Here is a 27,856-nt window from a genome sequence, read left to right on the forward strand (position 1 = left end):
TTATGTGCAGACTATATTAGGTCTCTAGAGCTTCAAAGACTAAATACAAAACAGTTTCCTGACCCAGACTTGACACTTTACAGGGAGAGATACCACAGACACAGAGAACAATTCAAAGGCCAGAGATTACTACTGCTAGAATTGGCTGTTTATCCTTCATTCTGGAAGAGGACCATGACTTTAAGAAGTTGATCCCATGACTTGCAAATGACTTGGATTTAAGTGAGGAGGAGGTGGAGGAGACTGTGCAAAGTCATATCTGGGTTGGGTAACCAGATATGGATCAAGAGACTGGAGATGGCCCAGGGTGGGATGGGAAACCTTAGCCTTTTTAAACTAAGAACTTTCCCAGGTCTGGGTTGACCTAGGCAGTACCCATTCAGTGATTAAGGCTAACTATGAAATGAGGTAAAGAATAGCCTCTTATGCCTTGTCAAAAAATATCAACCTGAGGGCAAGATTTTCAGGGTTTCTGGCCAAAACAGAGTCTATTGCTAATTACTCAGAGCCACAAGGTCCCAAACAAAGACCAAGTAAAGTTTGGTCTGGACCTTTTTTGTTGATCAGTCAATGAAAGCCATAGTGATTGGATTTAAGGCATGATCTTTAAGAAAAAAAAATCTAGCAAGTAAACTCCAAGATTTCTTCTGAGGTTTCAGCCATCAAAATTTACATTCCTTTGGACAGAGGACCCACAGGTGATGGTGTGATGCCCGATGTGGACAGAGGAAAGGAGGGAGGATAGAAAGGAAAATAGGAGGGAAGGTAGGGAAAGAGCTGCCTTGTTCAACTGGAACTGGCCAGTTGTATCCCCAGCTCCCACTATTCACAAATTGTTGTCCTTCATACTTGAAGAAGACCATGACATCAGGAAAGTGATGCCCTAACTTGCAAATGAATTGGATTTAAGTGAGACAGGACTGTGTAAAGTCACTCCTCCTGAGGCATCAGGGTCCAGTAGCAAGATACAGAAGGACCGGAGATGACCCTGATAGAATTATTACTTATGAGTACTCCTTAAAAAAAAAAAGCTGCTACCCTAATTACCTCCATTTTGTCCCAACTCATTGGACTTTTCAACGCTTTTGTAATCTGGTTTCTGACCTCAACATTCAAAACTGCTCTTCCCCAAGTTAATAGTGATTTTTTTTTTTAGGTTTTTGCAAGGCAATGAGGTTAAATGGCTTGCCCAAGACCACACAGCTAGGTAATTATTGTCTGAGGCTGGATTTGAACCCAGGTACTCCTGACTCCAGGGCCAGTGCTCTGTCCACTGCACCACCTAGCCACCCCCCAATAGTGATTTCTTTATTGCCAAATCACTACTTTCTACAGGTTTCCATGACATTACTCTATCTTGTTTCTCCTTTAACTGTATGATCAACCCTTCCTAGTCTCTTTGGTTGGATCATCATTTAGTTCATACACACTAAAAAAATTATAGGATCTGTGCTGTCTGGTCCCTTTTCTGTTCTTCCTCTATACTATTTCACTTGATCTCATCAAGTCTCATCATCTCTATACTGATTCTTAGATATATTCATACAGTCTTAACCTATCTCTTAACCTCCAGACCTGCATCTTCAACTGCCTAGGAATAGATGTCTAATAGACATCTTAAATTCAGAATGTCTAGAACCAAGCTTGTTATTTTTGCTTTAAAAACCCTACCCCTGTCCAAATTTTTCTATTACTGTCAAAGGCACTACATTTCTCCCAGTCATTCAGACTCATAATGTAGGTATCATTCTTACCCTTTTTGATCTTTGGATGATAGACAATGTTGACCACCATCTCATCCATGACATTCTCACCTCTTTGGGTTTTCAAAAAACAGCTCTCTCTTGTTTTCCTCCTTCCTGTCTTACCATTGATTTTAATGATCCTTTACTGGATTATCATACATGTTATGTTTCATGACAATGGGTTAGGGCTTTGTCCTGGGTCCTCTTTTCTCAATATACTCTCTTGGTCAATTTATCAATTCACTTAGACTTCATTATGATCTCTATGCAGATGATCCAATGTCCAATTTTCTCTTCCTATACTCCAGTCCCAAATCAACTCTCTCTCTCTCTCTTTTTTTTTTTTAGGTTTTTGCAAGGCAAATGGGGCTAAGTGACTTGCCCAAGGCCAGACAGTTAGGTAATTATTAATTGTCTAAGGTCCAAAGATCTGAACTCAGGTATTCCTGACTCCAGGGCCAGTGCTCTATCCATTGTACCACCTAGCTGCCCCTCAACTCTCTTTTTTTAATTACATTTTGTTTTCATAAAACCTACATTTCCCATTTTATCTTTACCCCTCTCCCTACTCCTTCCCAGAGAGCCATTTTTAAACTATAGAAATTTTTTAAAAGGGGGGGGAGCTTAGAAAAAACAAGAAAATATTCTAAAATGTGATATTTTATGTTATATATTTTATGGAATATTTTATATTACACATTGGTGGTCTCCTTCTGCAAAAAAGCAGGGGTAAAGTATATTTTCTGTTTCTCATTTGAAGCCAAGCTTTGTCATTTACATGTAAAAGCATTCAGTTTAATTTTTTTTGGTTGTTATTCCCTCCTTGCATTTACATTATTGTCATCATTGAGCACATACTTTCTTGGGTCTACTTACTTCACTTTGCAACAATTCATATAATGCACAGTGAATAGAGCACTGACCTTGGAGTCAGAAGGACAAGTCCAATACTTGACTTTTCATCCAGATTGCCTCACATCCAGGGCCATCTCCAGTCATCATGATTCATATCTAGCCACTGGACCCAGATGACTCTGGAGGAGAAAATGAGGCCAGTGATTTAGCACAGCACCCCCCTCACTCATATCCAATTCATGTGCTTGATGTCACCTTGATGTCATGGTCTTCTTTGAGAACGAAGCACACAAGGGGCAGCTAGGTGGCCCAGTGAATAGAGCACAGGCCTTGGAGTCAGAATTACCTGGGTTCAAATCCAACCTCAGACACTTAATTACCTAGTCATGTGGCCTTGGGCAAGCCACTTAACCCCATTGCCTTGGAAAAAAAAAGAAATTTAATTATAGATAAGCTTTATAGGGATGTCCATTCAGACACATGTTGAACTCTAAACAATAAATATTCATTTATTTTATCTTTCTTGTGTGGATGAACAGGCCAAACTACTATAAGTGATTATAGATATCTTCCAGGAAGCTTTACTGTGGCTCAGGGTTTAAGGCAACCAATGTGTTATCTATAAGCAAGAACATCTTGATATACCCCATCATTGTGGCAAACACTTTTGGTAAGCATTCCTCTCTATGTATTATGCCTCACCTAATTTTTTTTTAAATCAGAGGACCATTGAACAGGGTTATTCTTGTATCTTGCAACAGATTTTGAATGATGCTGAAACATAGATGGGATATAGTTTTTACAAAGACTGTAAAATGGAATTTGTCAGTCTTTTGCTCTCTCGCTCTTTCTGTCTTTGTCTTTCTGTCTCTCTTTGTGTCTCTTTCTCACAGACAATTACACACACATACACACACACACACACACACACAAACAACCCTGTCTCTCTTTGTTTTGGACTCTGTCTTTCTGTCTCTTTGTCTGTCTGTCTCTCTCTGTCTCTCTTTCTTTTTGTCTCTCTGTGTGTCCCTTTCACACACACACACACACACACACACAGAAACATATCTGTCTCCTCTCTCTCTCAGTCTTGGTCTCTCTCTCTCTCTCTTTGTCACTGTCTGTCTGTTTCTGTGTGTGTGTCTCTCTCACACATGCACACACATACCACACACACACACACACACACACACACACACACACACAGAGAAACATATCTCTCTCCTCTTTCTCTCTCTCTCTCTGTCTTTCTGTCTCTCTGTGTGTGTCTCTCTCACAATCACACACAAACAACTCTGTCTCTCTCTTTGTTTTGGTCTCTCTGTCTCTCTCTCTCTCTGTGTGTCTCTTTCTTTTTGTCTCTCTCTCTCTGTTTCTCTCTTTCTAACATGCATATATGCACACACAGAAGCATCTCTCTTTGTTTTTCTGTCTCTCTGTGTGTCTCTTTCTCTCACAATCACACACACACACACACAGAGAAACAACTCTCTCTCTCTCTTTGTTTTGATCTCTCTCTCTCTCTCTGTGTGTGTCTCTTTCTTTTTGTCTCTCTCTCTCTGTCTCTTTCTAACATGCATATATGCACACACAGAAACATCTCTCTCTCTTTGTTTTTCTGTCTCTCTGTGTGTGTCTCTTTCTCTCACAATCACACACACACACACACACAGAAACAACTCTCTCTCTCTCTCTCTCTCTCTCTCTCTTTGTTTTGGTCTCTCTGTCTTTGTCTCTATCTGTCTGTCTCTCTGTATCTCTCTTTTTGTCTCTCTCTGTGTGTCTCTCCCTCTTTCTCACATGCATACACATACACACACACAGAAACATATATCTCTCCTCTCTCTCTCTCTCTCTCTCACTCTCCCCCCCCACTGTCTGTCTTTCCCCCATTCTTGATTTCCTCCCCCCTACCCCCCACAGAAGGCATTCTGTTACTCCTTACATTGACTCTATGTTATACATTGATATCAGTTGAATGTGATGACAGAGAAATCATATCCTTAAGGAAGAAAAATAAAGTATGAGATAGTAAAATTACATAATAATATAACATTTTTTCCCCTAATTTTACAGTAATAGTTTTGGTCTTTGTTCAAAGTCCATAATTCTTTCTCTGGATACAGATGACATTCTCCATTGCTGATAGCTCAAAATTGTCCCTAGTTGTTGCACTGAAGGGATGAGCAAGTCCATCAGGGTTGATCATCACCCCCATGTTGCTGTTAAGGTGTACAATGTTTTTCTGGTTCTGCTAATCTCTCTCAGCATCAGTTCATGAAAATCCTTCCAGGCTTCCCTGAATTCCCATCCCTCCTGGTTTCTAATAGAACAATAGTGTTCCATGACATACATATACCACAGTTTGTTAAGCCATTCCCCAACTGAAGGACATTTACTTAATTTCCAATTTTTTGCCACCACAAACAAGGCTGCTATAAATATTTTTGTGCAAGTGATGTTTTTTACCCTTTTTAATCATCTCTTCAAGATATAGAGCCAGTAGTGGTATTGCTGGATCAAAGGGTATGCATATTTTTGTTGCCCTTTGGACATAATTCTAAATTGCTCTCCAGAAAGGTTGGATGAGTTCACAGCTCTACCAACAATGTAATAGTGTCCCAGATTTCCTGCGTCCCTTCCAACACTGATCATTGTCCTTTCTGGCCAGTCTGAGAGGTGTGAGGTGGTATCTCAGAGATAGTTTAATTTGCATATCTCTAATTAGTAATGATGTGGAGCAATTTTTCATATGACTATGAATTGCTTTGATTTCCTCAGCTGTAAATTGCCTTTGTATATCCTTTGACCATTTTTCAATTGGGGAATGGCTTGGTTTTTGAAAATTTTACTCACTTCTCTGCATATTTTAGAAATGAGTCCTTTGTCAGAAATACTAGTTGCAAAAATTGTTTCCCAATTTACTATATTTCTTTTGATCTTGGTTACAGTGGTTTTGTCTGTGCAAAAGCTTTTTAATTTAATGTAGTCAAAATTATCTAATTTGTTTTGAATGATGTTCTCTATCTCTTCCTTGGTCATAAACTGTTTACCTTTCCATAGATCTGATAGGTAAACTACTCCTTGATCTTCTAGTTTTCTTATAATATTTTTTTTATATCTAAATCCTATAGCCATTTGTATCTGATCTTGGTATATGGTATGAGGTGTTAGTCTAATTTAAGTTTCTTCCATACTAACTTCCAAATTTCCCAACAGTTTTTATCAAGAGAGAGTTTTTATCCCAATAGCTGGACTCTTTGGGTTTATCAAACAGCAGATTACTATAATCATTTACTGCTATTGCACCTAGTCTATTCCACTGATCCACCACTCTATTTCTTAGCCAATACCAGAAAGTTTTGAGGACTGATGCTTTATAATATAATTTTAGGAATTTTTAGGAATTTTGATTGATAGGGCACTAAACAGATAGTTTAGTTTTGGTAGTTTAGTTTTTATTATATTTTATATTATATTATGTTATATTATATTATATTATATTGTATTGTATTGTATTGTATTGTATTGTATTATATTGTATTTATTATATTATATTTATTATATTTATTATATATTTTATTATATTAGCTCAACCCATCCATGAACAGTAAATCTGATTTTATTTGCATGAGAAGAGTTTTGTAATTGTTTTCAAAAAGTTTTTGAGTCTGCCTTGGCAGGTAGACTTCCAAGTATTTTATTTTGCTGAGGTTACTTTGAATGGGATTTCTCTTTCTAGCTCTTCCTGCTGTATCTTGCCTGTCATATATAGAAATGTTGAGGATTTATGATGGTTTATTTTATATCCTGCAACTTTTCTAAAGTTGCTAATTATTTCTAGTAGATTTTTAGATGACTGTTTGGGATTCTCTAGGTATACCCTCATGTCATCTGCAAAGAATGAGAATTTTGTCTCCTTCCTTATTCTAATTCCTTCAATTTCTTTTTCTTCTCTTATTGTTGAGGCTAACATTTCTAATACAATATTGAATAGTATTGGTGATAATGGGCATCCTTGTTTCACCCCTGATTTTATTGGGAATGGCTCAAGCCTATCCCCATTGCATATAATGCTTGCTGATGGTTTCAGATACATGGTTTCAGAACAAACCATTTATTCCTACACTCTCTAGTGTTTTTAGTAGGAATGGGTGCTGTATTTTATCAAAAGCTTTTTCACCATCTTTTGATATGATCATATGATTTCTGATAGGTATGTTATTGATATGATTAATTATACTAACAGTTTTCCTCATATTGAACCAACCCTGCATTCCTGGGATAAATCCTACTTTATCATAATGTATTACCCTAGTGATAACTTCTTGTAATCGTTTTGTAAAGATTTTATTTAAGATTTTTGCATCCATATTCATCGGGGAGATAGGTCTATAATTTTCTTTCTCTGTTTTAACTCTTCCTGGTTTAGGTATCAGCACCATATTGGTGTTATAGAAAGAATTAGGCAGAGTTCCATCTTCACCTATTCTCCCAAAGAGTTTATATAGAATTGAAACCAATTGTTCCTTAACTGTTTGATAGAATTCACTTGTGAATCCATCTGGCCCTGGAGATTTTTTTCTTAGAGAGTTCAATAATGGCTTATTGAATTTCTTTTTCTGATATAGGGTTATTTAAGTTTTTCATTTCCTCTTCATTTAATCTGGGCAATTTATATTTTTGTAAATATTCGTGCATTTCACTTAGATTGTCAAATTTATTGGCATAGAGTTGGGCAAAATAATTCCAAATTATTACTTTAATTTCTTCCTCATTGGTGATGAGTCCACCTTTTTCATTTATGATACTAGCAACTCATTCTTCTTGATTCCACATCCAGCTGTCTATCCACAATGCCATCTCCCTTCCTATATTCTACTTTTGGCAACCTTCTCATTCCATTTGGTAAGGAATTCAAATGTTTGCTGAGGAAGGTACTTTCTTAACAATTTTCATCTCCTTGTTATAGAAATTAATTTACATTTAACTTCTAGATGAAATTAGAGAAATGTCATTTCTGTTGTCCATTTCACACTTTCTATTTTCAATAGTTTACTTAACTAAATCAGGGTTAAAACCTCTTTAACTGGGCATAGCTAACATAAATGGAGAGCTGACACAGGGATAACTCACAGGTGCACAGATCTATTCCTATGTAAAATGTAATCAATTTTATTCTGTGTGATCTTATTTAGTGCTCACCTTGTCCAGTACCTACCAATTCTATTTTTTAAATGTTCATGATATATAGAGGTATGAAGGTTCGTTTAATTTACAAATCATAGTCTTTTTCATTTCTTTTTTTTTTTGCAAGGCAAATGAGGTTAAGTGACTTGCCCAAGACCACACAGCTAGGTAATTATTAACTGTCTGAGACCAGGTTTGAACCCAGGTACTCCTGACTCCAAGGCCAGTGCTTTATCTACTATGCCACCTAGCCGCCCCATTTTTCATTTCTTTTTACTGAACCATCCTTTCCCATACATTTCTCCCCACCTTTTCAATGAAGTTATCAAGTATCAAAATATATATCAAAATAGAGACTTAAGAAGTTTTTCAAAGAATTTCTCAACTACTTAGTCCTCAGCATCTACTCTACCAACTTCTTTCTTTGCCTTATCCATGGAATACCTATGAGCTGTCTTCATTTACCTGCAACTTTCTTTGGGTTTCATTTGTAGTCAAATGTCAAAATTGTTATTATTAAGCTTCTCCAGAAATATATCTATTTAATGGCCACTGAATAAGGATCTTACAGTTTTAACAGTCTAATTAAAGTTTAAAATGATGAAATACTTAGTCTTCTCTCCCCTATTTCCCACCATGTTGCTACTGTCAATGCAGAAGCAGAAAGGGGGCCTCACTGGACTAAGGTCTATTGTTTACTTTCCGAGTTAGATGGGTTGCCATGGTCAAAAAGGTTTCATCACCATGTGCCTAGCCTACTGATGATGTGCCTCTCCTTGATTAGCTACACTGGTCTCTAGAAAGCAGAATTCTCTGCCAGAGCTTGTGTTCTGCCAACATAGCCTTTGAGAACCTAAGCTCATTCTATGTGAGAAAATGGAATCCTACTTTTGTGAAGACTTTAAATTATTTGAATTATATAATACAATTTGAGGTCTGAAAGTGTCAATCCCATATCTCCTTCATTCCTGCCTTTTTTTCTTCCCTCCCCTAGATTCTAGATCTTTTGTTGCTCCAGATGAATTTTGTTATTTTTGCATTGCTCTTTAAAAAGTACCTTTGATATTTTTGTATAACATTTAACTTCACTAGTATTGTCATTTTTTATCTATTAGCACAATCCATCCAGAAGCACTTAATTTTCCTCTAGTTTTTAAGTTTTTTTTTTAATTTTTAAAAGAGTATTATGTATAGGGCAGCTAGGTGGCGCAGTGGATAAAGCACCTGCCCTGGAGTCAGGAGTACATGGGTTCAAATGAGGTCTCAGACACTTAATAATTACCTAGCTGTGTGGCCTTGGGCAAGCCACTTAACCCCATTTGCCTTACAAAAAACCTAAAAAAAAAAAAGAATATTATGTAATTGATGGGTATTGAGTGTACTGTGGTAGATTAATTCCCAAATATTTTGTCCATTTTGCGCTTATTTGACTGTGTTTCTCTTTCTATTATTTGCTCCTAAACATTATTGTTGCTATATAAAAATGTTATCGGTTTTTTTAAAAAACCCTTATTTCATAGACTGCAACTTTATGGAAGCTATCAATTGTCTTTTGAAGAAGACATTAATACTTGTCCTTGTCCAGCATGCAGAAAACACACCTTTCTGGTTCTAAGACAATGGGATTCAGAGCACTGGGAAATTTTAAGGGACAGGCTTGGGTGGGTCCAGAAGGACTGTTGCTGCCTATATAGATAGAGTATATCTTCTTGAATGCTGGTAGAAAGATAGGGGAAGTTTTGTCCAGCCAAGAACCCAGATTCTTTGCTCTCCCTCCTGGGAGAAAAAAAAGCTTTCCTGGGCTGTTTTCATTATTCTGCTTTTGGAATTTCTCCAAGTCCAATGCTAGGTTTTTATTGTTCTTCTTTGCGCTTCTAGTGAAGTTTCTGGCAACTAGAAATCCTTTTCTACTCCTCCTGGAGAGTTCAAGAAATCCTTAGCTTCTGATAATACAAGTATTGCTACTAACTGATCTGAGAATGCCATTTAAGACATTTGGGAAGTCCAACATACTACAGACCTTTTTCAGTCATGGAAAGTATGTGAATAAACCTATCAAAGGCCAAGCCAAGATATCTCTTTCCTTCCCAGGTAATCTTCTTCATGGATGGATTTGTGATTTCTGTACTTCTTCTGTAAACTATTTCAAATTTGTTCTACCATAGACTCAAACTTAACATGTTTTAAACATGAAAATTACAAAAACTCTTCTGAATTCTCCTGTTTCTGTTGAGGCACAGAATTTCCATCACTCAGGTTCCAAATCTGAGTCTTCCAATACTCTTCACAGTCTCTCAAACAAGTGAACCAGAATTTAAGTGCTCAAACTAGACAATGGAGATACAAAGACAAAAAAAGGAAATGGCCCTTGGCCCCAGGAAGCCTGTATTCACTAAGAGATCAAAATAAGTTCATATACAGAAGATTTTTTTGTTTGTTTGTTTTTGGTGGGAGAAGTAATAGCATCTGTAGGAACTCATAAAGTTTCTTCTTGTGGAAAGTGGCATTCCCAAACTCACTCCTTACAAAGCTTTTCTAAACTTCCTCTCATTAGGCTTCTTACACATTCCTCTCTTCTTTCCCTGGGAAAAGGATTTTGCCTGTTGCTGAGAAAATGCAAACCATGCACAGTGAGCTCACAGTGCCTTGTCATTGTCCATTTTCTCCTCATTTTCCTTAACTTTTGACAGCAAACTGGTCAGTTTTTTGTCAAGGTCAAACCTTTCCAGATAAATGAAATGGCTAGTACAAAGGGTTTGAGTGTGAAAGGATTAATGATTAATAAGGCTAGAAAGATAATTTGGAACCAGGTTATAAAGGGCTTTGGATTCCAAACAGGGGAGTTTATATTTGATCCAACAAAAATTAAGAAACTCCTGTAGTTTACTGAATAGGGAATGGTCAGATTCCACAAGATTTGGCAACTGATTAGATATGAGGAGCTCCATACTTAGAAAATGAAGGCCATTTACTAAGAGCTTTTTATTCTCTTTTCTCTCATTTCACAACTATCTGACATCATCCCTCATTTTCTCCTCTTTTCTCCTTGCCTATGATAATGAAATAGTCCTTCTCCTTTCCAAGGCAAAGTCCTTTTCATGTACCCTTGATCCCATCTCTTCCCATATATCTCTTCCCAGCAGACTGCAATCTCAATCATCCTTTTTTAAAAACTCTTCAAACTCTCCCTATCCACTAACTTCTTTCCTACAGCCTTCAAACAAGCCCAATTCTCTCCAGTGCTTAAAAACCTTCAACAGATCTTTTATTCTCTCAAAAATCATCATATTATCTGCCCCCTCCTCCCTCTCTCAGTAAGACTCCCTAAGAAAAAAAGCTGCCTACATTCACTACCTTCACTTGCTCTTATCTCTCTCTGTCCTCAACCCTTTGTAATCTGGCTTCCAATTCCAATATTTATTGAAAATCTTCAGATCTGAGGCCCTTTCCATCTATCTACTTCATTTGACTATCTACTGCCTTAGGGGCAACTAGGTGATACAATGGATAGAGCACCTGCCTAAGAGTCAGGAGGACCTGAGTTTAACTCTGACCTCAGACATTTGACATATACTAGCTATGTGACCTTGGGCCAAGTCACCTAACCCTGATTGCCTTGCCATCAAGGGCCATCTTCAATCCTCCTAATTCATATCTAGTAACTGGATCTAGATGGCTCTGGGGGAGAAAGCACCCCCTCACTCAAATCCAATTCATGTGCATGTTATGGTATCAAATCCCTGATGCCATGGTATTCTTTGAAAACTATGGACAAATATCATCATCATCATCACTTCATTTGATATTGACCATCTTCTCCTTGATGCTGGCTCATCTTTCAGCTTTTGTGACACTGTTCTTAGTTTCCCTATATGGTTGATCACCAGTTTTGGGTCTCCTTTACAGGATCATTATTCATATCTTGTTCTCTGTGGCTCTTCCTAGACTCTCTGTTCTCTTATCTTTCACTTGATGACATCAGATTCCATGACTAGTCCTAGTATTTTCTCTAGAGATTCAGTCCTAGAGCCTCAACTCCCATATTGACATTTCAAACTAAATGTCTTCTAGGTATTTCAAACTGACTAGGTCCAAAAAAGAACTCATTCTTTCTTTCCAAATCCACTCTTGTGAATTTCATTTGTAACACACCACCAACTTTCCTCTGATCCTGTCTTGAAGACCATATCACCATGGAGTCATCCTAGGATTTCTTTCTCCCTCACCCCACATGCTCAACGAATTGCTAAAAACTTGTCATTTCATGCATACCCTTTGACCCAGCAATACCACCACTGGGTCTATACCCTGAAGAGATGATAAAAAAAAGGGTAAAAACATCACTTGTTCAAAAATATTTATAGCAGCCCTGTTTGTGGTGGCACAAAATTGGAAATTAAGAAAATGCGCTTCAATTGGGGAAATGGCTTAACAAACTGTGGTATATGTATGTCATGGAACACTATTGTTCTATTAGAAACCAGGAGGGATGGGAATTCAGGGAAGTCTGGAAGGATTTTCATGAACTGATGCTGAGAGAGATTAGCAGAACCAGAAAAACACTGTACACCCTAATAGCAACATGGGGGGTGATGGTAAACCTTGATGGACTTGCTCATCCCTTCAGTGCACCAACCAGAGACAATTTTGGGCTATCTGCAATGGAGATAGCCCATCTGTATCCAGAGAAAGAATTATGGACTTTGAACAAAGACCAAAGACTATTACTGTAAAATTAGGGGAAAAACGTTATATTAATTTTACTATCTCATGCTTTATTTTTCTTCTTTAAGGATATGATTTCTCTGTCATCACATTCAACTGATGTATTCAACTCCATGTATAACATGGAGCCAATGTAAAGACTAACAGAATGCCTTCTGTGGGGGGTGGGGGGAGGGAAGCAAGAATGGGTGGAAAATTGTAAAATTCAAAATAAAATCTTTCTTTAAAAAAAAATCTTGCAGGGTGGCTAGGTGGCACAGTGGATAGAGCACTGGCCCTGGAGTCAGGAGTACCTGAGTTCAAATCCAGCCTCAGACACTTATTACCTAGCTGTGTGGCCTTGAGCAAGCCACTTAACCCCATTTGCCTTGCAAAATCCTAAAAAAAAAAACCTTGCCATTTCTGCCTTCACCACATCTCTTGCACCTATCTCCTTATCCTTATTCTCATCCCTACCAGCTTATCTTGGGCCCTCATCATCTCTCACTTAGATTCTTTCAATAATCTCCTAATAGGTCTTGTTCCTCAAGTATCTCCTCATTTTACTTTCAACTCCATGTTGCTGACAAAATGATTTTCCTTAAGTGATGATTTGACAGCATCATTCCACTACTCATTTTACTTCTAGAAGCCTATGTAAATTCCATTTGACTTTTTAAGCCCATTACAACCTAGTCCCAATTTATTTTTGCATCTAGCTGTCTAGTTAAACTGTTTTTCTCTTGGTTCCTATCTCCCAATTCATTACCTGTGCAGACCCAATATTTGGTGGCACTTCTCCACCTTTCCCTCACAGAATCCCTCTCTTCCCCAAGAGGTAGCTCAAACATCACCTTTTATGTGAAACCTTTGCTGATTACTGTAACTGCTAGTGTCCTTTCCCAAGCTACAGTTATTTACTTTGTATTTATTGTGTTTATTCTTTTTATACCTATATGGGTATTTATCTCTTTTGTTACATTGTAAATGCATTGCTGGTGGTTATTGTTTCATGTACTGTATTTTCTTCCATTTGAAAAATTCTGCTGTAAGGGTATTTCTATTCCATTTTAGCCTGGCAGCATATCTTAATCATCAAAATACTTTAGATCAAGTTCAAGATGTCTTTAAATGCTATGAAGGAATGCCAGAAATCTGTTCCAATTCATCATATAGAGTATGTCCAGTTGAATGTTGTATTTCATTGAGGTCCTCTCTGTCCTGCATAGAAGCATCATGTTGTTTGGCATGGGAGGATTTTAAAAAAATTGGGGCATATCACTTTCCAGTGTGACTCTGAGAAGGAACTGCCTGGAAGGAGAGGAAAAGTCCATTGTTTTAGCCCTGGCTAGGTCACCTCCCTTCTGACTCAGACAAGAAATGACCTTCCAATTTTGATGGGTCCAGAGTATGTGGGCATTTTGATCTTATCAATGTCCTGAATGTTGTCCTTGGATCACTGGCAGAAGTGTTTCAGTATACCAGGTGTCAAGGACAAACTGGACACAGATTCATCCTGGACAAATCACTTACTTTTGATTTCTTATCTGTAAAACAGTAATAACAGCAACTACCCAATGGCTTGTTGTGGGAATCAAGTGAGTATAAAGCACTTTGAAAACAAATTCTTATTTGAATACTACCTATTATTATGATGTACTTATGGTAGAGTATGCCAAAGACTTAGATAATATATCTTTTTATAAAACTGCTTAATGATAGCTGGCTAAATTAATTTCTAAATGATAATCTTTGGAGGAAGGGGGAAACAAACCAATAAATTATCCTAGAACCCTGAAGGAGAAATATAGCCAAGATTGGGAACCTGATTCATCAGTAGGACTGACAAGTGGAATATGGATCTTCAGAGATGATATGGGTTACAACAAACAACTAAAATAAGCCTATTTATATAGTAGAATAGTGATTTGTACATAAAAATTGCACATCTCTGTTGTGTGCAGCTTATATTTTTTTTTAAGTATAAAGGAAATTAAACAGTTTTTTTTCCAAAGCTGTCTTGTCTTTCTGTGATTCCTTCTGGCCTTTCTTCTCTTCTTTTCCTGTAGATTTAAACTCTCTCAATGATGCCCTCCTTTTCTTTTTTGCAACCTTAACTCTAGTTTCTCTCCCTGTCTCCATTCCTTTCTCCTCCCCACCCTGAAGAAAAAAACCAGAACTTTTGTAACAAATATAGTTAATCAAAAAAGAACCAAATTCCCACATTCACTGTCTGGAAATGTATGACTCATATTATAATTGAAATCCATCACCTCTTAGTCAGGAGGTAGGTAAGCATTCTTCATCATTGGCCTTCTGGAACTGTGATTGGTGGTTGTATTGATCAAAGTTCTTAAGGTTGTCTTTACAGCATTGTTCTTTAATAAACTTTCCTGGCTCTGCTCATCACTTTGCATCAGTTCATATAAGTCCTCTTAGACTGTCATCATTTCTTATCATTCAATAATATCCTGTTAGATTATATTCATCCCCAAATATCAGGCACCCCTTAGCTTCCAATTCTTGACTAGAAAAAAGAGTTGCTATTAAATTTTTATACATATAACTCTTTTTCCTCTTTATTTGACATCTTTGGCATGTAGATCAAGTCAATAGTCAAAAATCATTTAGTAAGGGGCAGCTAGGTGGTGGATAGAGTGGATAGAGCACCAGCCCTGGAGTCAGGAGTACCTGAGTTCAAATCCAGCCTCAGACACTTAATAATTACCTAGCTGTGTGGCCTTGGGCAAGCCACTTAACCACATTGCCTTGAAAAAAACCTAAAAAAAGAAAAAAAACAAACAAAAATCATTTAATAAGTGCATTTTGCTAAGACTTGAGAATACAAAGAAATACAAAGGTATATATGGGATAAATTGGAAATAAGAGGAAAGCACTAGAATTAAGAGGGATTTTTTTAAAATGGGATTTTAGTTGGGACTTAAAAGAATGTAGGGAAGTATGGAGTGCATCCAGGAATGGAGGAAAGAGAGAAAAATTGTCCAGAGCCTAATGGAATCTATTGTTTGTGAATTAGCCAGGAAGCCAGGGTCACTGGATCCAAGAATATGTGAGAATGGTAGAAAGTGTCAGAAGAGGAGAAAGGTATGAGGGGGTAGGTTATGAAAGGCTTTGGATGCCAGAAGATGTTTGTATTTGATGCTGGAGGTGATTGGGAGCCACTGGCAGATACTGAGTTGGGAAGGTTAAGAGATATGATCTCATTTATGGATTTAGGAAAATCAGTTTGGTGGCTGGAGGATTGACCAGAATGGGAAGAAATCTGAGTTAAGCAGAGGAGAAAAGTTGTCTTCACCATGGCTCATGATGAGACATTATTGCTGTTTTCTTTCTTTACAGTTTTGGCAATTTTTCCATCTCTAAAAAAAATTTTTTTTGGCTTCTCTGTTTTTTCTTAATGACCTGGCCCTACTGCCCCCATCCATATCAGCTGTGTCTATTTTGAAGACCATGTTGCTCAATGAAGTTATCACTGGGTCAAAAGTGATGTAGTGAAGGACTTTTAGCCATTATTCCAGACAACTTTCTAGAATGCTTAGACCAGAGGTGCTGTATATCTAGAAGCACTAAATAAATACAAACTATTAGTATTAATTGTATTTCTATCATTTCTGTGTCTTCAGAGATAGAATTCCAAATATTTTAACCACTCTGTACTGATACAATGGAAATCATATTTTCTTACTGGACTTTGTTATTAAATACAAAAATGCTGATGGTTTATGTGGATTTATTTTATATCTTGCAATTTTGCTGAGATTATGGTTTCAATTTATTATTGTTAATTTTTATTCATATGGTATTTTTATTAATATTTATAAGAATATAAGAATAACATTTATAAGAATATGAGAGGCACTGTGATAGGTGCATTACAAATAATATCTCATCTGATCCTCACAATAACTCTTGTGAGACAGGTTACTGTTAATAACCCCATTTTACCATTGAGAAAACTGAGGCAAAAAGAGGTTAAGTGATTTGATGAGGATCATATAGCTATTACATATCTAAGGTCAGATTTGAACTCAGGGTAAATCATTTAACTTCATTCAATCTCAGTTTCCTCATTTATAAAATGGAAGTAATAAAATCAAACTCATAGGGTTAATGTAAGAATTAAAGAAGATAACATGTTAAAAAAATTGCAACCACTACATAAATATTAGGTATTGTTATAATTGTGGTGTTGCCACCATGTATTTTCCTCTACAATTCCATTAACTTTTCCTTGAAGTATAAGGAGGGCAGGACAAGTATTCCTTTCTAACTCTACAGTTGGACACAATCCATTCCTTATAATAGCCAAGAAATCAACCTTATACTTTGATATTATAGAGACCTGGAAGTAGTTTATGAAGAGGTAACTGAACTCATGGAAGCTGATGAGGTCACCAAATAAGAGAAGAAAATTCAGAAAACTGGAGGTCACCACAATTGGGGGATATGATATGAACGATGATCTGGTAAAGGAGAACAAGAAAGAATAGTCTCAGAAAAACTGAAAAACAAGAGAGTATCAGGGAGGAAAAGATGGCCACGGGTGTCAAATACAGCAGATAGGTAGAAAAGGGCAAAGACTGAAAAAAGACCATCAGAGCTGACAGTTAAGAGATTACTGGTGATTTTGGAGAGAGCAGTTTCAGTCTAGTAAATCCAGTAAGATGAGAACAGGTAAAGGCAGTGAAGGTAGAGAGGTTGTTTTTTTTTTTGATAGTATACATCTTGAACCGAACTTGGTCATTGTATCCAGATTGACTCAGAGAGAAAGTAAATAGCAATTGTTTCTGTTTTGGCAGAAAACCCGAGGGTCTTCCCCTCCCAGATTGATTTTTTTTTTCTGGACTATGCTGGAGGCCATTCTTTGCTTAATTTTTTTCTTACTTGCCTTAATTATGCTTTAATCAAAGTGAGACCTAGGCTAAGGTCTCTCACTGAATCCAGGATCATTTCCAGTCATAACAGCTCAGAGAAGAAAGAGAGGCTAGTGACTTTTCACAGTTCCCCTCATTTAAATTCAGTTCACTTGCATTTCTTGGCATCACCTTCCTGATATTTTGGTCCTCTTTGAGAACAAAAGTCAAACAACAGTCTGTAGTTGGAACAATAGGGTCGGTTGAGGATTTTAAGCATGAGGGGGAAATAGTTTTTGTGGGAAGATGATGGGGGGGGTTAGTAGAAAGATAATGAAGATGGGGGCAGGGCAGGGCTGACAGGTTACAATCTACTGGAGCCAATGGGAAGGAATGGGATCCCGGGCGCGTGAAGAGGACTTGGCCCTGGCAAGGAGGACCACCCCACTGTCACAGACCAGGGGGAAAGGAGGAGAGAATGCGGGTTGGTCTCAGGGAGTTATAAAATGAGAAGGGGAGAAGACAGACTCAGGCGTTCCCATTTAGTTTCTCTGTGCTCTTTGGAAAGTCAGTTTTTCTCAGCTGTGAAATGAGTAGGTGCTTGCCCCGCAGGGGCGCCTGCTTCTGGGGTCTGGGTTCGAGTCCCGCGTGAACTTAAACAAGTCTCTCTGCACCTATTTCCCCGCTCTGGCCATATGGGAAGGCCTTCAGCTCTGCCGTGCTGAGCCCCGAAAGCACCCCCCAAAAAGAGTACTCTTCACCGTCACGCAAAGTTCCTTCAACATCTTTGCTCGAGGAGTAAATCCTTTTCGGCGATTAGCCAATCACGAGAGAAGGAAGGCGGGCCCAGATCATATTCTGATGGACAATGGGTTTAGAGTAAGTCCTTTTCGGCGATTAGCCAATCACGAGAGAAGGAAGGCGGGCCCAGATCATATTCTGATGGACAATGGGTTTAGCCCAGAGAAGGAGAGGGAAACCAGAGCCCTCCCCTGCCCGTGGCGGCGTGGAGGAGTTGGTCTGGTTGCTAAGGGGAGGTTGGCTTCTCAGGTAGGCTGTTGGCTGTTGGAGGAGGAACGTTCTGTAGTCCCAGCCAATCAAACGGGAGACTGTAGACGTGGGCCCCAATCCGCAAAGGAGGGCCGGGCTGAGTGGTACGATTTCGGGAAAAAGCCAGGGGGAGGAAATGAGCCAACGGAGGACCCTTCCATGCACACCTGGAGTGCACATAATTTTAACATGAGTTTCAAGTTTATTAAAGTTTATTAAATCCACCCCTAGGCATTGCCATCCTTTTTTCCCGGGAGGCGACGTCGTAAAAACAACATTTCATCAGCAATCCCCCCCCTCCGAAGAGATCGCCCGTGGTTAGTGCAGCCGTCGGGTCACGTGAGCCGGTTCCAAGATGGCGGCTGGGGTGGCCGGGTGGGGGTTGGAGTCGGAGGAGTTCGAAGATGCTCCCGATGTGGAACCCCTGGAGCCTACGCTCAGCAACATCATCGAACAACGCAGCCTCAAGTGGATCTTCGTCGGGGGCAAGGGCGGCGTGGGCAAGACCACCTGCAGGTGGGGGCGGGTGGGAAGTACCACCGTGGCCGGGGCTGGGGCGGCGATGGGGACCGGTGGGCTGTACCACCGCCATCGGGGCGCGGGGGCCGCGGCAGCTGGTGGGAGAGAGTAGGGTCAAACCCACGGGCGGGGGGAGAAGGGCGGTCCACTCCGGTCTCCCGCGGGTGGGGGGCTCGGGCTAGAGCCGGGAGGAGAAGGAAGGGGGCGGGGAGCCCGGGCCCGGCCTCCTTCCCTGGTCCCGGCCCGGCGCGGCCTCGGGCTCCCGCGGGGCCCACCTCCCCCCCCCCCCGTTGTGGGCCTTAGCGCCCCCTCCCAAGGACCAGCATGCTCTGCCTTGGGGGGGGTTCTGCACTCCCCCCCACCCCGGGGGTCTCACCTTCTTTCCCTGAGCCCACAGAACCTTGCCCACGCAAAGCCCCTTTGCTCCGGGTCCCACGTGCTTCCTTCCTGGGAATCACAGGTGTGCATGTGGAATCACAGGTGTGCGTGTAGAATCAGGTGTGCGTGCATGTAGAACCTTAGGTGTGCATGTGGAATCACAGGTGTGTGCAGGTGTGCATGCAGAATCATCATAGGTGTGCATACGGAATCAGGTGTGCGTACAGAATCACTGGTGTGCATGTGGAATCACAGGTGTGCATGCAGAATCATCATAGGTGTGCATACGGAATCAGGTGTGTGTACAGAATCACTGGTGTGCATATGGAATCAGGTGTGCGTGTGGAATCACAGGTGTGCATGCAGAATCATCATAGGTGTGCGTGCGGAATCAGGTGTGCGTGCAGAATCACTGGTGTGTGTGCATGTGGAATCACAGGTGTGCATGTGGAATCACAGGTATGCACGTGGAATCACAGGTGTGCATGCAGAATCATCATAGGTGTGTGTGTGGAATCAGGTGTGCATGCAGAATCACAGATGTGCGTGCAGAATCATCATAGGTGTGCATGTGGAATCACAGGTGTGCATAGGTATGTATGCAGAATCACAGGTGTGCATGCAGAATCATCATAGGTGTGCATGCAGAATCATCATAGGTGTGCATGTGGAATCACAGGTGTGCATGCAGAATCATCATAGGTGTGCGTGCGGAATCAGGTGTGCGTGCAGAATCACTGGTGTGTGTGCAGAATCACAGGTGTGCATGTGGAATCACAAGTGTGCATGTAGAATCTTAGGTGTGCATGTGGAATCACAGGTGTGCATACAGAATCACAGGTGTGCATACAGAATCACAGGTGTGCATGTGGAATCTTAGGTGTGCGTGCGGAATCACTGGTGTGCATGCAGAATCATAGGTGTGCATGCGAGCATAAGAAAAGTAGCCTCTCCCCCCCTTCTCTGGAGGATCTGAACTCCTGCCACAGTTCCTCTCCTTGCATGAGGTCCACTTGCACCATTTCTTCCCTGGCTCCTTTGCTTCCGCAGCCACAGGCCCTCTCCCGGGCTTGGACAGATAACTTGATGTAGGATCTGCATTCCTTTTCTCTGGGTTCCACATAGCTCCCCTCCTTCCTACTTTGCTCCTCATAGGGCTCCATGCACTCTGTTTGACTTTCCCGCTGGAGCCCATTCCTCTCTAGCCTGTTTGGGACCAGAGCTGGGAGAGGGGGGGTGGAGCTCTGCCCCTCCTGCCCCCTCCAGCTGGCTCCCCTGGCTCTCACTCTGCCCAGCTGCAGCCTAGCAGTACAGCTGTCCAAGGGGAGAGAAAGCGTCCTCATCATCTCCACGGACCCAGCCCACAACATCTCTGATGCCTTTGACCAGAAGTTCTCCAAAGTCCCCACCAAAGTGAAGGGCTATGACAACCTCTTTGCTATGGTGAGTGCTGCAGGGTACTTGGGGTTGCTATGAATAGGGCTCATCTGCTTTGTTAACTTTGAAGCTACAAATCAGAGAGAAAAAATCGGGGGGCAACAGCCTCGGGTCACAGATTCCCCTGTGCCCCTTCCTCTCTCGAGTCCTGGTACAAGGAGGACTTGACTAGATGGTTTCTGAGCACTCTCAGTTCTCACATTCTGTGACTTCAGGGGGAGAATGCTTTGTCCTACTGTTGACTCAGGCCAGGGGAGGAGAGGGGAGGAGAGGATAGGAGAGGATAGGAAAGGGCAGGGCCAAGGCCAAAGAATGGGTCTTCTAGAACTAAATTGACCATTGTCTCCCCAAATCAATTGACTCTCCTTCTGCCAGCTTGGAAATCTCCCTCTATTCTCTGATTCACCACTATTATCTTCTACTGTTGATTTCTTTGTCTGGATATGACCTTTCCATAGTTAGCACCTTACCTCAGGCCCTCATTATTTCCTGCCTGTCTTACTGCAGTAATGCCTTAACTTGTCTCTTCTTTCCCTACCCTATCCAGCACAAACTGCCAGACTGGCCTTCCCAGAGCAAGCCCTGATCACATCTTTTCCCTGCTCAAAAGACTGCAGTGGCTCCACTTGCATAGATTCCCCTGAATGACATACTGCCTATGAAGGAGCTTTGTAGGAGACCAGGAACCCAAGTCACTCCTCCCTCTCTCCCCATTGCTTTAGCCTGGGCTCTAAGCTTCATGGTGCAGGAGGACTGGATTTCTCTCTCGCTAGGTTGTTCATGATGCCAGAGTCAAGAGACTGCTGAGCAATAGGAAAGACTTTGGCTTCCCTGAAATAGAATTGTTGGTTTTCAAGCTGGAAGGAGTCTTGGAATCAAACACTTTAATTTTACAGACAAGGAAATTGAAACTAGAATGATTTATTATAATTGAGATCATGCCCAAATAACAGCCAGGATTCCAAGGCAGATAGCTGACTCCATTCAGCTCTTGTGTTCTTACCCAGGGATGGGCACAGGACAGGGATTGTTCATTCCATTTTTTCATATTAAGAATTGAAATGTTTAGTGGTTTAGTAGGTCACAAAAGTGGTAAATGATAAACCAGAATTCTTAAACTGTCAGAGTTGAACTGGACCAGAAAGATAATTTAGTTCTGTCCCCTCTTTTATCTTAATATCTGTGCTGCCCTCCCCTTCAACCAAGGTTTATTCCTTCTCCATTCTGATATCCAGACTCTGTTTCTACCCCACCTAACTCCAGCTCTCACTCTTCTCCCAACCTGATATCCCAGCTCACTTTTCCCTAGGCTGTTGTCTACCCTACCCTCCCGGAAGTCTGGCTCTCCTCAGACTGGGTCCTAGAAACATAATAATACTGGGATACAAGTGAACGAAGAAACAACAAGCCCTTTCTTGTAGGAGATGGCTTCAGTTCCTAACCCTTCCTGCTACTGGAAAGCCAAATTTGGACCACTTAGTTCTTTCTAGATTGACTTTGAGCCAGCTCCAATCCCCAGACCATGGTATGAAATTCAACTAGGAAAAGGGACCACCAATCTATAAATAAAGATCTCTGTGGGCCACATAGTAATTTAGTTTTAAAATGTGATATAATCTGTGTTTTATTGTATTTTTATTTTCTTAAATCCAAATTATTTTTTAACCTGGCTTGGACCATACTTGGGAATGTTGTGGGCCGCATGCTATGTTTGACACTCCTGTCCTAGCCCTTCCCTTCCTTTTTTTCATAAGGTTTGAATCAACCTTAGTGCCTTATCTCCTCTTAGTTGAGATAGGGAAAAGAGGGCTGGCTCCAATTCTCTGGCCCTTTGCCTGGAGTGGTTTTCCTATGTCCCTGCCTTCCTTGTCCTGGGTCATACAGAAGAAAGACCTGTTGGCTTGGGAGGCAGAGGACAGGTTCATCTGGGTGACCTGAGTTAGACACTTCCTTTTGGAGTCCCGCTGTCTTTATCTCTAAATTAGGGATGATAGCATCTCCCTTCAGGATTTTTCTTACCAGAGACATAGCTCTAAAGCTAGTTGGAATTTTAGAGATTATTTAGTCCTCCTTTCCTCATTTGTTTTTTTTTTAGGTTTTTTTTTTTTTTTTGCAAGGCAATGGGGCTAAGTGGTTTGCCCAAGGCCACACAGCTAGGTAATTATTAAGTGTCTGAGGCCGGATTTGAACTCAGGTACTCCTGACTCCAGGGCCAGTGCTCTATCCACTGCACCACCTAGCTGCCCCCTCCTTTCCTCATTTTACAGAGGAAGACACATAGGGCCATCACAGGGACTTGATCCATGAGGTGACATCTATAGCAGCAGTGTAGATGGAGCCAGAAGTGGAGTACCCTTCCTTTGACTTGGTGCTCTTGGTCTTTGAGGACCCAATGATAGAATGTGTGTTGACTACTAACTAAACAAAAGCTATTTTATTATTCCATGTGTCTTCTGCAGGAGATTGACCCCAGCCTGGGTGTGGCAGAACTTCCTGATGAGTTCTTTGAGGAAGACAATATGTTGAGCATGGGCAAGAAGATGATGCAGGAGGCCATGAGTGCCTTCCCTGGCATCGATGAGGCTATGAGCTACGCTGAGGTCATGAGGTGAGTGGCAGGACCAGCTGGTGGAGGTCAAAGCAGCAGCCCAACTAGTCCTTCCTCACGTGGCTGTCCCTTCCTCCAACAGGCTGGTGAAAGGGATGAACTTCTCAGTTGTCGTATTTGACACAGCCCCCACTGGTCACACACTTCGGTTGCTCAATTTCCCCACCATTGTTGAACGGGGCCTGGGCCGACTCATGCAGATCAAGAACCAAATCAGCCCCTTCATCTCTCAGGCAGGAAGGGGTCTCATTTGGGCTGGCAGTGGGATGGTGCAGAGGGAGGGAAGACTGACCTCAGGGTTGAGGTGGAGGGGAGGCAGGTGGCAGCAGACCTGTGGTGGGCCTGGGAAATGTCAAGGTAGCAGTGACCTTTCCTTCATTTTTCTCTAGATGTGCAACATGCTGGGCCTGGGTGACATGAATGCTGATCAGCTGGCCTCCAAGCTTGAGGAAACTCTGCCTGTCATCCGGTCGGTCAGCGAGCAGTTCAAGGATCCAGTGAGGAACTCCAAGATACCTTTAGTAGTCCCTGGCAGTCACTATGAAATGCTTAGATCTGATCTAAGGAGATAGCAGGGACCAAGATAGAACCCTGATTCTAGAGTCTAAGTCCCCTGATGCCAGCTCTGGCCCTGGCCCCGAGCTTCCTTCTTTGTAAATAAGCATGTTGTTTCAGCTGGCCTGTAAGGCCTTCTCAGTGGTGGATCTCTGTGAGTCTTTTATGTGTTCAGGTCAGGATTTACTATGCTAGGTGCTAGAGGAAGACATGAGAAACGATTATGTTCTTGCCCTCAGATTGGGGACAGTCTAATAACTGGGGGACTCAACATGAGAATAAACAGATACTAGGGCCAAAGTCCTTTAGAAAAATTGGAAAAATGAGAAAACCTTTCAGTTGAAAAAAGTGGTCCTTGAGTTGGTCTGGAAGGAAGAACAAGATTGAGATGAAGGGGAAGGTCTTCTTGGAAGAGGCAGTAGATTGGGGTGGGAGCCTGTGTTCTAGTCCTGGCCCTTACCACCTCTCTGGGATCTCGGGACAATTTTTTCTTGTTCCCATCTTGGTTTCTCTTCTAGTAAGAGGTTTGGAGAAGGTAGTGTCCAATATGTCCAGGCCTGAATTCATGATAATCCGACTAGATTTTTCTTCATGAGTCTATCTATCACTTAATAGCATTAAAAAAAACTAAACTCTTATTTATTTTCCCAACTACGTGTAATGATGGTTTTTAGCAGTCTTTATTTTGCAAGATTTTGAGTTTCGCATTTTTTCTCCCTTCCCTCCCACTTCCCCCTAAAAGAAAGCAATCTAATATAGGCTGTACATGTTTAACCATTTTAAACATAGATCCATAATAATTATATTGTCGGAAAAGAATCAAATCAAAACAGGGGGAAAACATTAGACAACTTTTAAAAATTGAAGATAATGAGCTTTGGTCTGCATTTAAACTCTATAGTTCCTTTTCTGATATAGATGGTATTTTCCATCACAAGTCTTTTAGGGTTGACTTTGATTATTGGACTGCAAGTCCTTCATAGTTGTTGTTATTGGGTAAAATGTTCTTCTGCTCATTTTATTCAGCATCAGTTCATACAAGTCTTTCCAGGCTATTCTGAAATCCCATCCATCATGATTTCTTACAGAACAGTAGTGTTCCATCACATTCATATACCATAATTTGTTCAGCCATTCCCCAATTGATGAACATCCCGGCAATTTCTAATTCTTTGCCACTATGAAAAGAGCTGCTATAAATATTTTTGTACATGTGGCTTTTTTCTCCTTTTTTGTGATCTCCTTGGGATTCAGACCTAGTAGTTGTGTTGCTGGATCAAAGGGTATGCACAGTTTTATAGCTATTTATTGCTCTCCAGAAGGCTTGAATCAGTTCACAACTCTACCAACAATGCACTAGTGTCCCAGTTTTCCCGAGTCTCTTCTAACATTGCTCATTTTACTTTTTAGTTATATTAGCCAATCTGATGGGTGTGAGGTGTTCCCTCAGAGTTGTTTTAATTTGCATTTCTCTAATCAATAGTGATTTAGAGCATTTTTTTCATGACTATAAATAACTTAAATTTTTTTCATTGAGAATTGCCTTTTCATATCCTTTGACCATTTATCAATTGGGAAATGACTTGTATTCTTATCACTTTGATTCAGTTCTCTAAATTTAGAAGTGAGTCCTTTGTAAGAAACACTGACTAAAAATTGTTTCCAACTTAATGCCTTTTAATGGTTGCATTGGTTATATTTGGGCAAAACTTTTCAGGGTAATGTAATTAAAATTATCTCTTTTATATTTTATAATGTTTTTTATCTCTTTGGTCATAAACTGCTCCCCTTTTCATAGACATGACAGGCAAACTATTCCTTGTTCTCCTAATTGGCTTATGATACCACCTTTTATGTCTAAATCCTGTGCTGTTTCAACTTTATCTTGATATAGAATATGGGATGCTGGTCTATGCTTAGTGTCTGTCATTCTATCTAACAGTTTTCCTAGCAGTTTTTATTATATTTAAGAGTGAGTTCTTATCCCAGATACTGGAGTCTTTGGGTTTATCAAACCATAGATTACAATAGTCATTAACTATTGTTTCTTTTGTGCCTGATCTATTCCACTGATGATTGCTTAGCCAGACAGTTTTGATGGTTGATGCTTTATAATATATGTAATAGCACATTAATCCATGAGCTTTATTCTGCACTTCCTGAACTTAAGACCAACCTGCACCGATTGAGGGACTTCCTAATAACCATGAAGCCCCAATCCCTATCCCTGCCCCATCTTTATCATTTACATTGAGCAGAACACTGGGCTGGGATAAGTTCAGACCTCCCTGGAGTGGGGAGGAGAAGGAAATGAGAGAATTTGAAACTCAAAATTTCAAAATCTCAAATGTTAAAGTTTGTTTTTACATGTAATTGGGGGGGGATATTTATATTTTTAAATTTGGATCCTGAAAGAAACAAAGAAGAAAGTATAGGGGTCCCTATTGTGAAAATGACACAAAACTTCCGTTTCTTTCTCTCTCTCTCTCAACCTTAGGAACAAACAACCTTTATTTGTGTCTGCATTGCTGAGTTCCTGTCCCTGTATGAGACTGAAAGGCTCATCCAGGAGCTGGCCAAGTGCAAGATAGACACCCATAACATAATCGTCAACCAGCTAGTGTTCCCCGAGCCAGAGAAGCCCTGCAAAATGTGCGAGGCCCGACACAAGATCCAGTCCAAATACCTCGACCAGGTGGGTCTGCCCAAATGTTCCTCCCCTGCCATGTCACTCCCAGTCACTGACCTGGGAATCCCCCTCTCCCTCCCCTTCCACCACCCTCACTTACCCAGGGGATGACCCCTGACCTTCCCAGGGTTGAGCTCTGACCTCGACATATGGCCCCCTCAGATGGAAGACCTCTACGAAGACTTCCACATTGTGAAGCTGCCGCTGCTGCCCCATGAAGTTCGAGGGGCTGACAAGGTCAACACCTTCTCCAGCCTCCTTTTGGAACCCTACAAACCACCCAGCACTCAGTAGCCCAGAAAGGCCGCTTGCCCATCCTTGGCCCTGGCTTTCCCCTGCCAGGCCTTTCCTTGGAACTCTCCTCTGCTCACAGGGCAGTTTGCACAGATGTTCCTGATGGCCCACTGGGGAAGCTGCTGGGTCAGGGAAGGAAAGGAAGGTATTTATTTCTTTCTCCCTGGAGGCAGGGAACTGAGTTGAGTGGGGCCAGGTGGGAGGGGAAGGGGGAAAGAAATACAATTCAGGTAGGCTGTGCCTTGCAGCCTGCCTCTGTGTAGGGGTTGGGGTTCTAGGCTGCTAACTAGCCTCTCAGAACCCTGCTGCCTGGCCTCCTGTCACTGACTCTGATTGTCCATGTTCCCTCCCTGCCCCCTCTCCAGTCTAATAACTTCTCTCCCACATCCCCAATAAATATGATCTCTAATAATCATGACTGGGTTGCTTGCTGGGATGGGGGTAGGGGGAGACAATAGAGACAGAGGTTCAAGTAAATGGACACAGAATCCTGAAAGTTGCCACACTGTGGAGGCAAACGCCTAAGAGATACCTTTGGAGGGGCAGACCCAAATCACTACCTCTATTTATTTGCTGACTGGGTGATCCAGGAACAGTCACCTCAAGTCTTGGTTTCCTTGTTTCTAAATTGGGCACTTTATAGACATCCTCTGATTCCCAGCAGCTCTGTGATGTGATATCACATTTTACCATCTGAGAGAGACCACACAACAGAATTTGAACCCAGGTGCTTCTGGCTCCCAGTCAGTGCACTCTGCTTCTTCTCCTAATAATACTCTAGAAGGGTGCTTGTGAGGAAAGTACGTTGTGAATCCTAAGACACCTCTCTTTAAAGTGACAGTGCCAGAAGGCCTGTGGAGGATAGATGGATTTAGTGGAGATAGGGAGAGGCTGCTGTTGATTGTTGAAGCTCAAAATGAGAAGAAAGAAAGGGTGGTAACTGGGAATGGAAAGGAAA

At 41.0% G+C, this 27,856-nt stretch overlaps 1 protein-coding gene across 1 annotated transcript; it reads left to right on the forward strand.

The window, feature by feature from the left end:
• Positions 1-18,753: 18,753 nt before the first annotated feature.
• On the forward strand, positions 18,754-27,310 carry GET3 (guided entry of tail-anchored proteins factor 3, ATPase). Its single transcript, XM_074203503.1, has 7 exons — positions 18,754-18,934; positions 20,611-20,758; positions 23,212-23,360; positions 23,443-23,593; positions 23,750-23,857; positions 26,413-26,610; positions 26,767-27,310. The coding sequence occupies exons 1-7, from the start codon at positions 18,774-18,776 to the stop codon at positions 26,896-26,898; spliced, it is 1,047 nt and encodes a 348-aa protein (XP_074059604.1). The 5' UTR covers positions 18,754-18,773; the 3' UTR covers positions 26,899-27,310.
• The last annotated feature ends 546 nt before the right edge of the window (positions 27,311-27,856 follow it).

The sequence above is a fragment of the Macrotis lagotis genome, chromosome X, assembly GCF_037893015.1.
Source record: "Macrotis lagotis isolate mMagLag1 chromosome X, bilby.v1.9.chrom.fasta, whole genome shotgun sequence".
NCBI classification, from domain to species: Eukaryota; Metazoa; Chordata; class Mammalia; order Peramelemorphia; family Peramelidae; genus Macrotis; species Macrotis lagotis.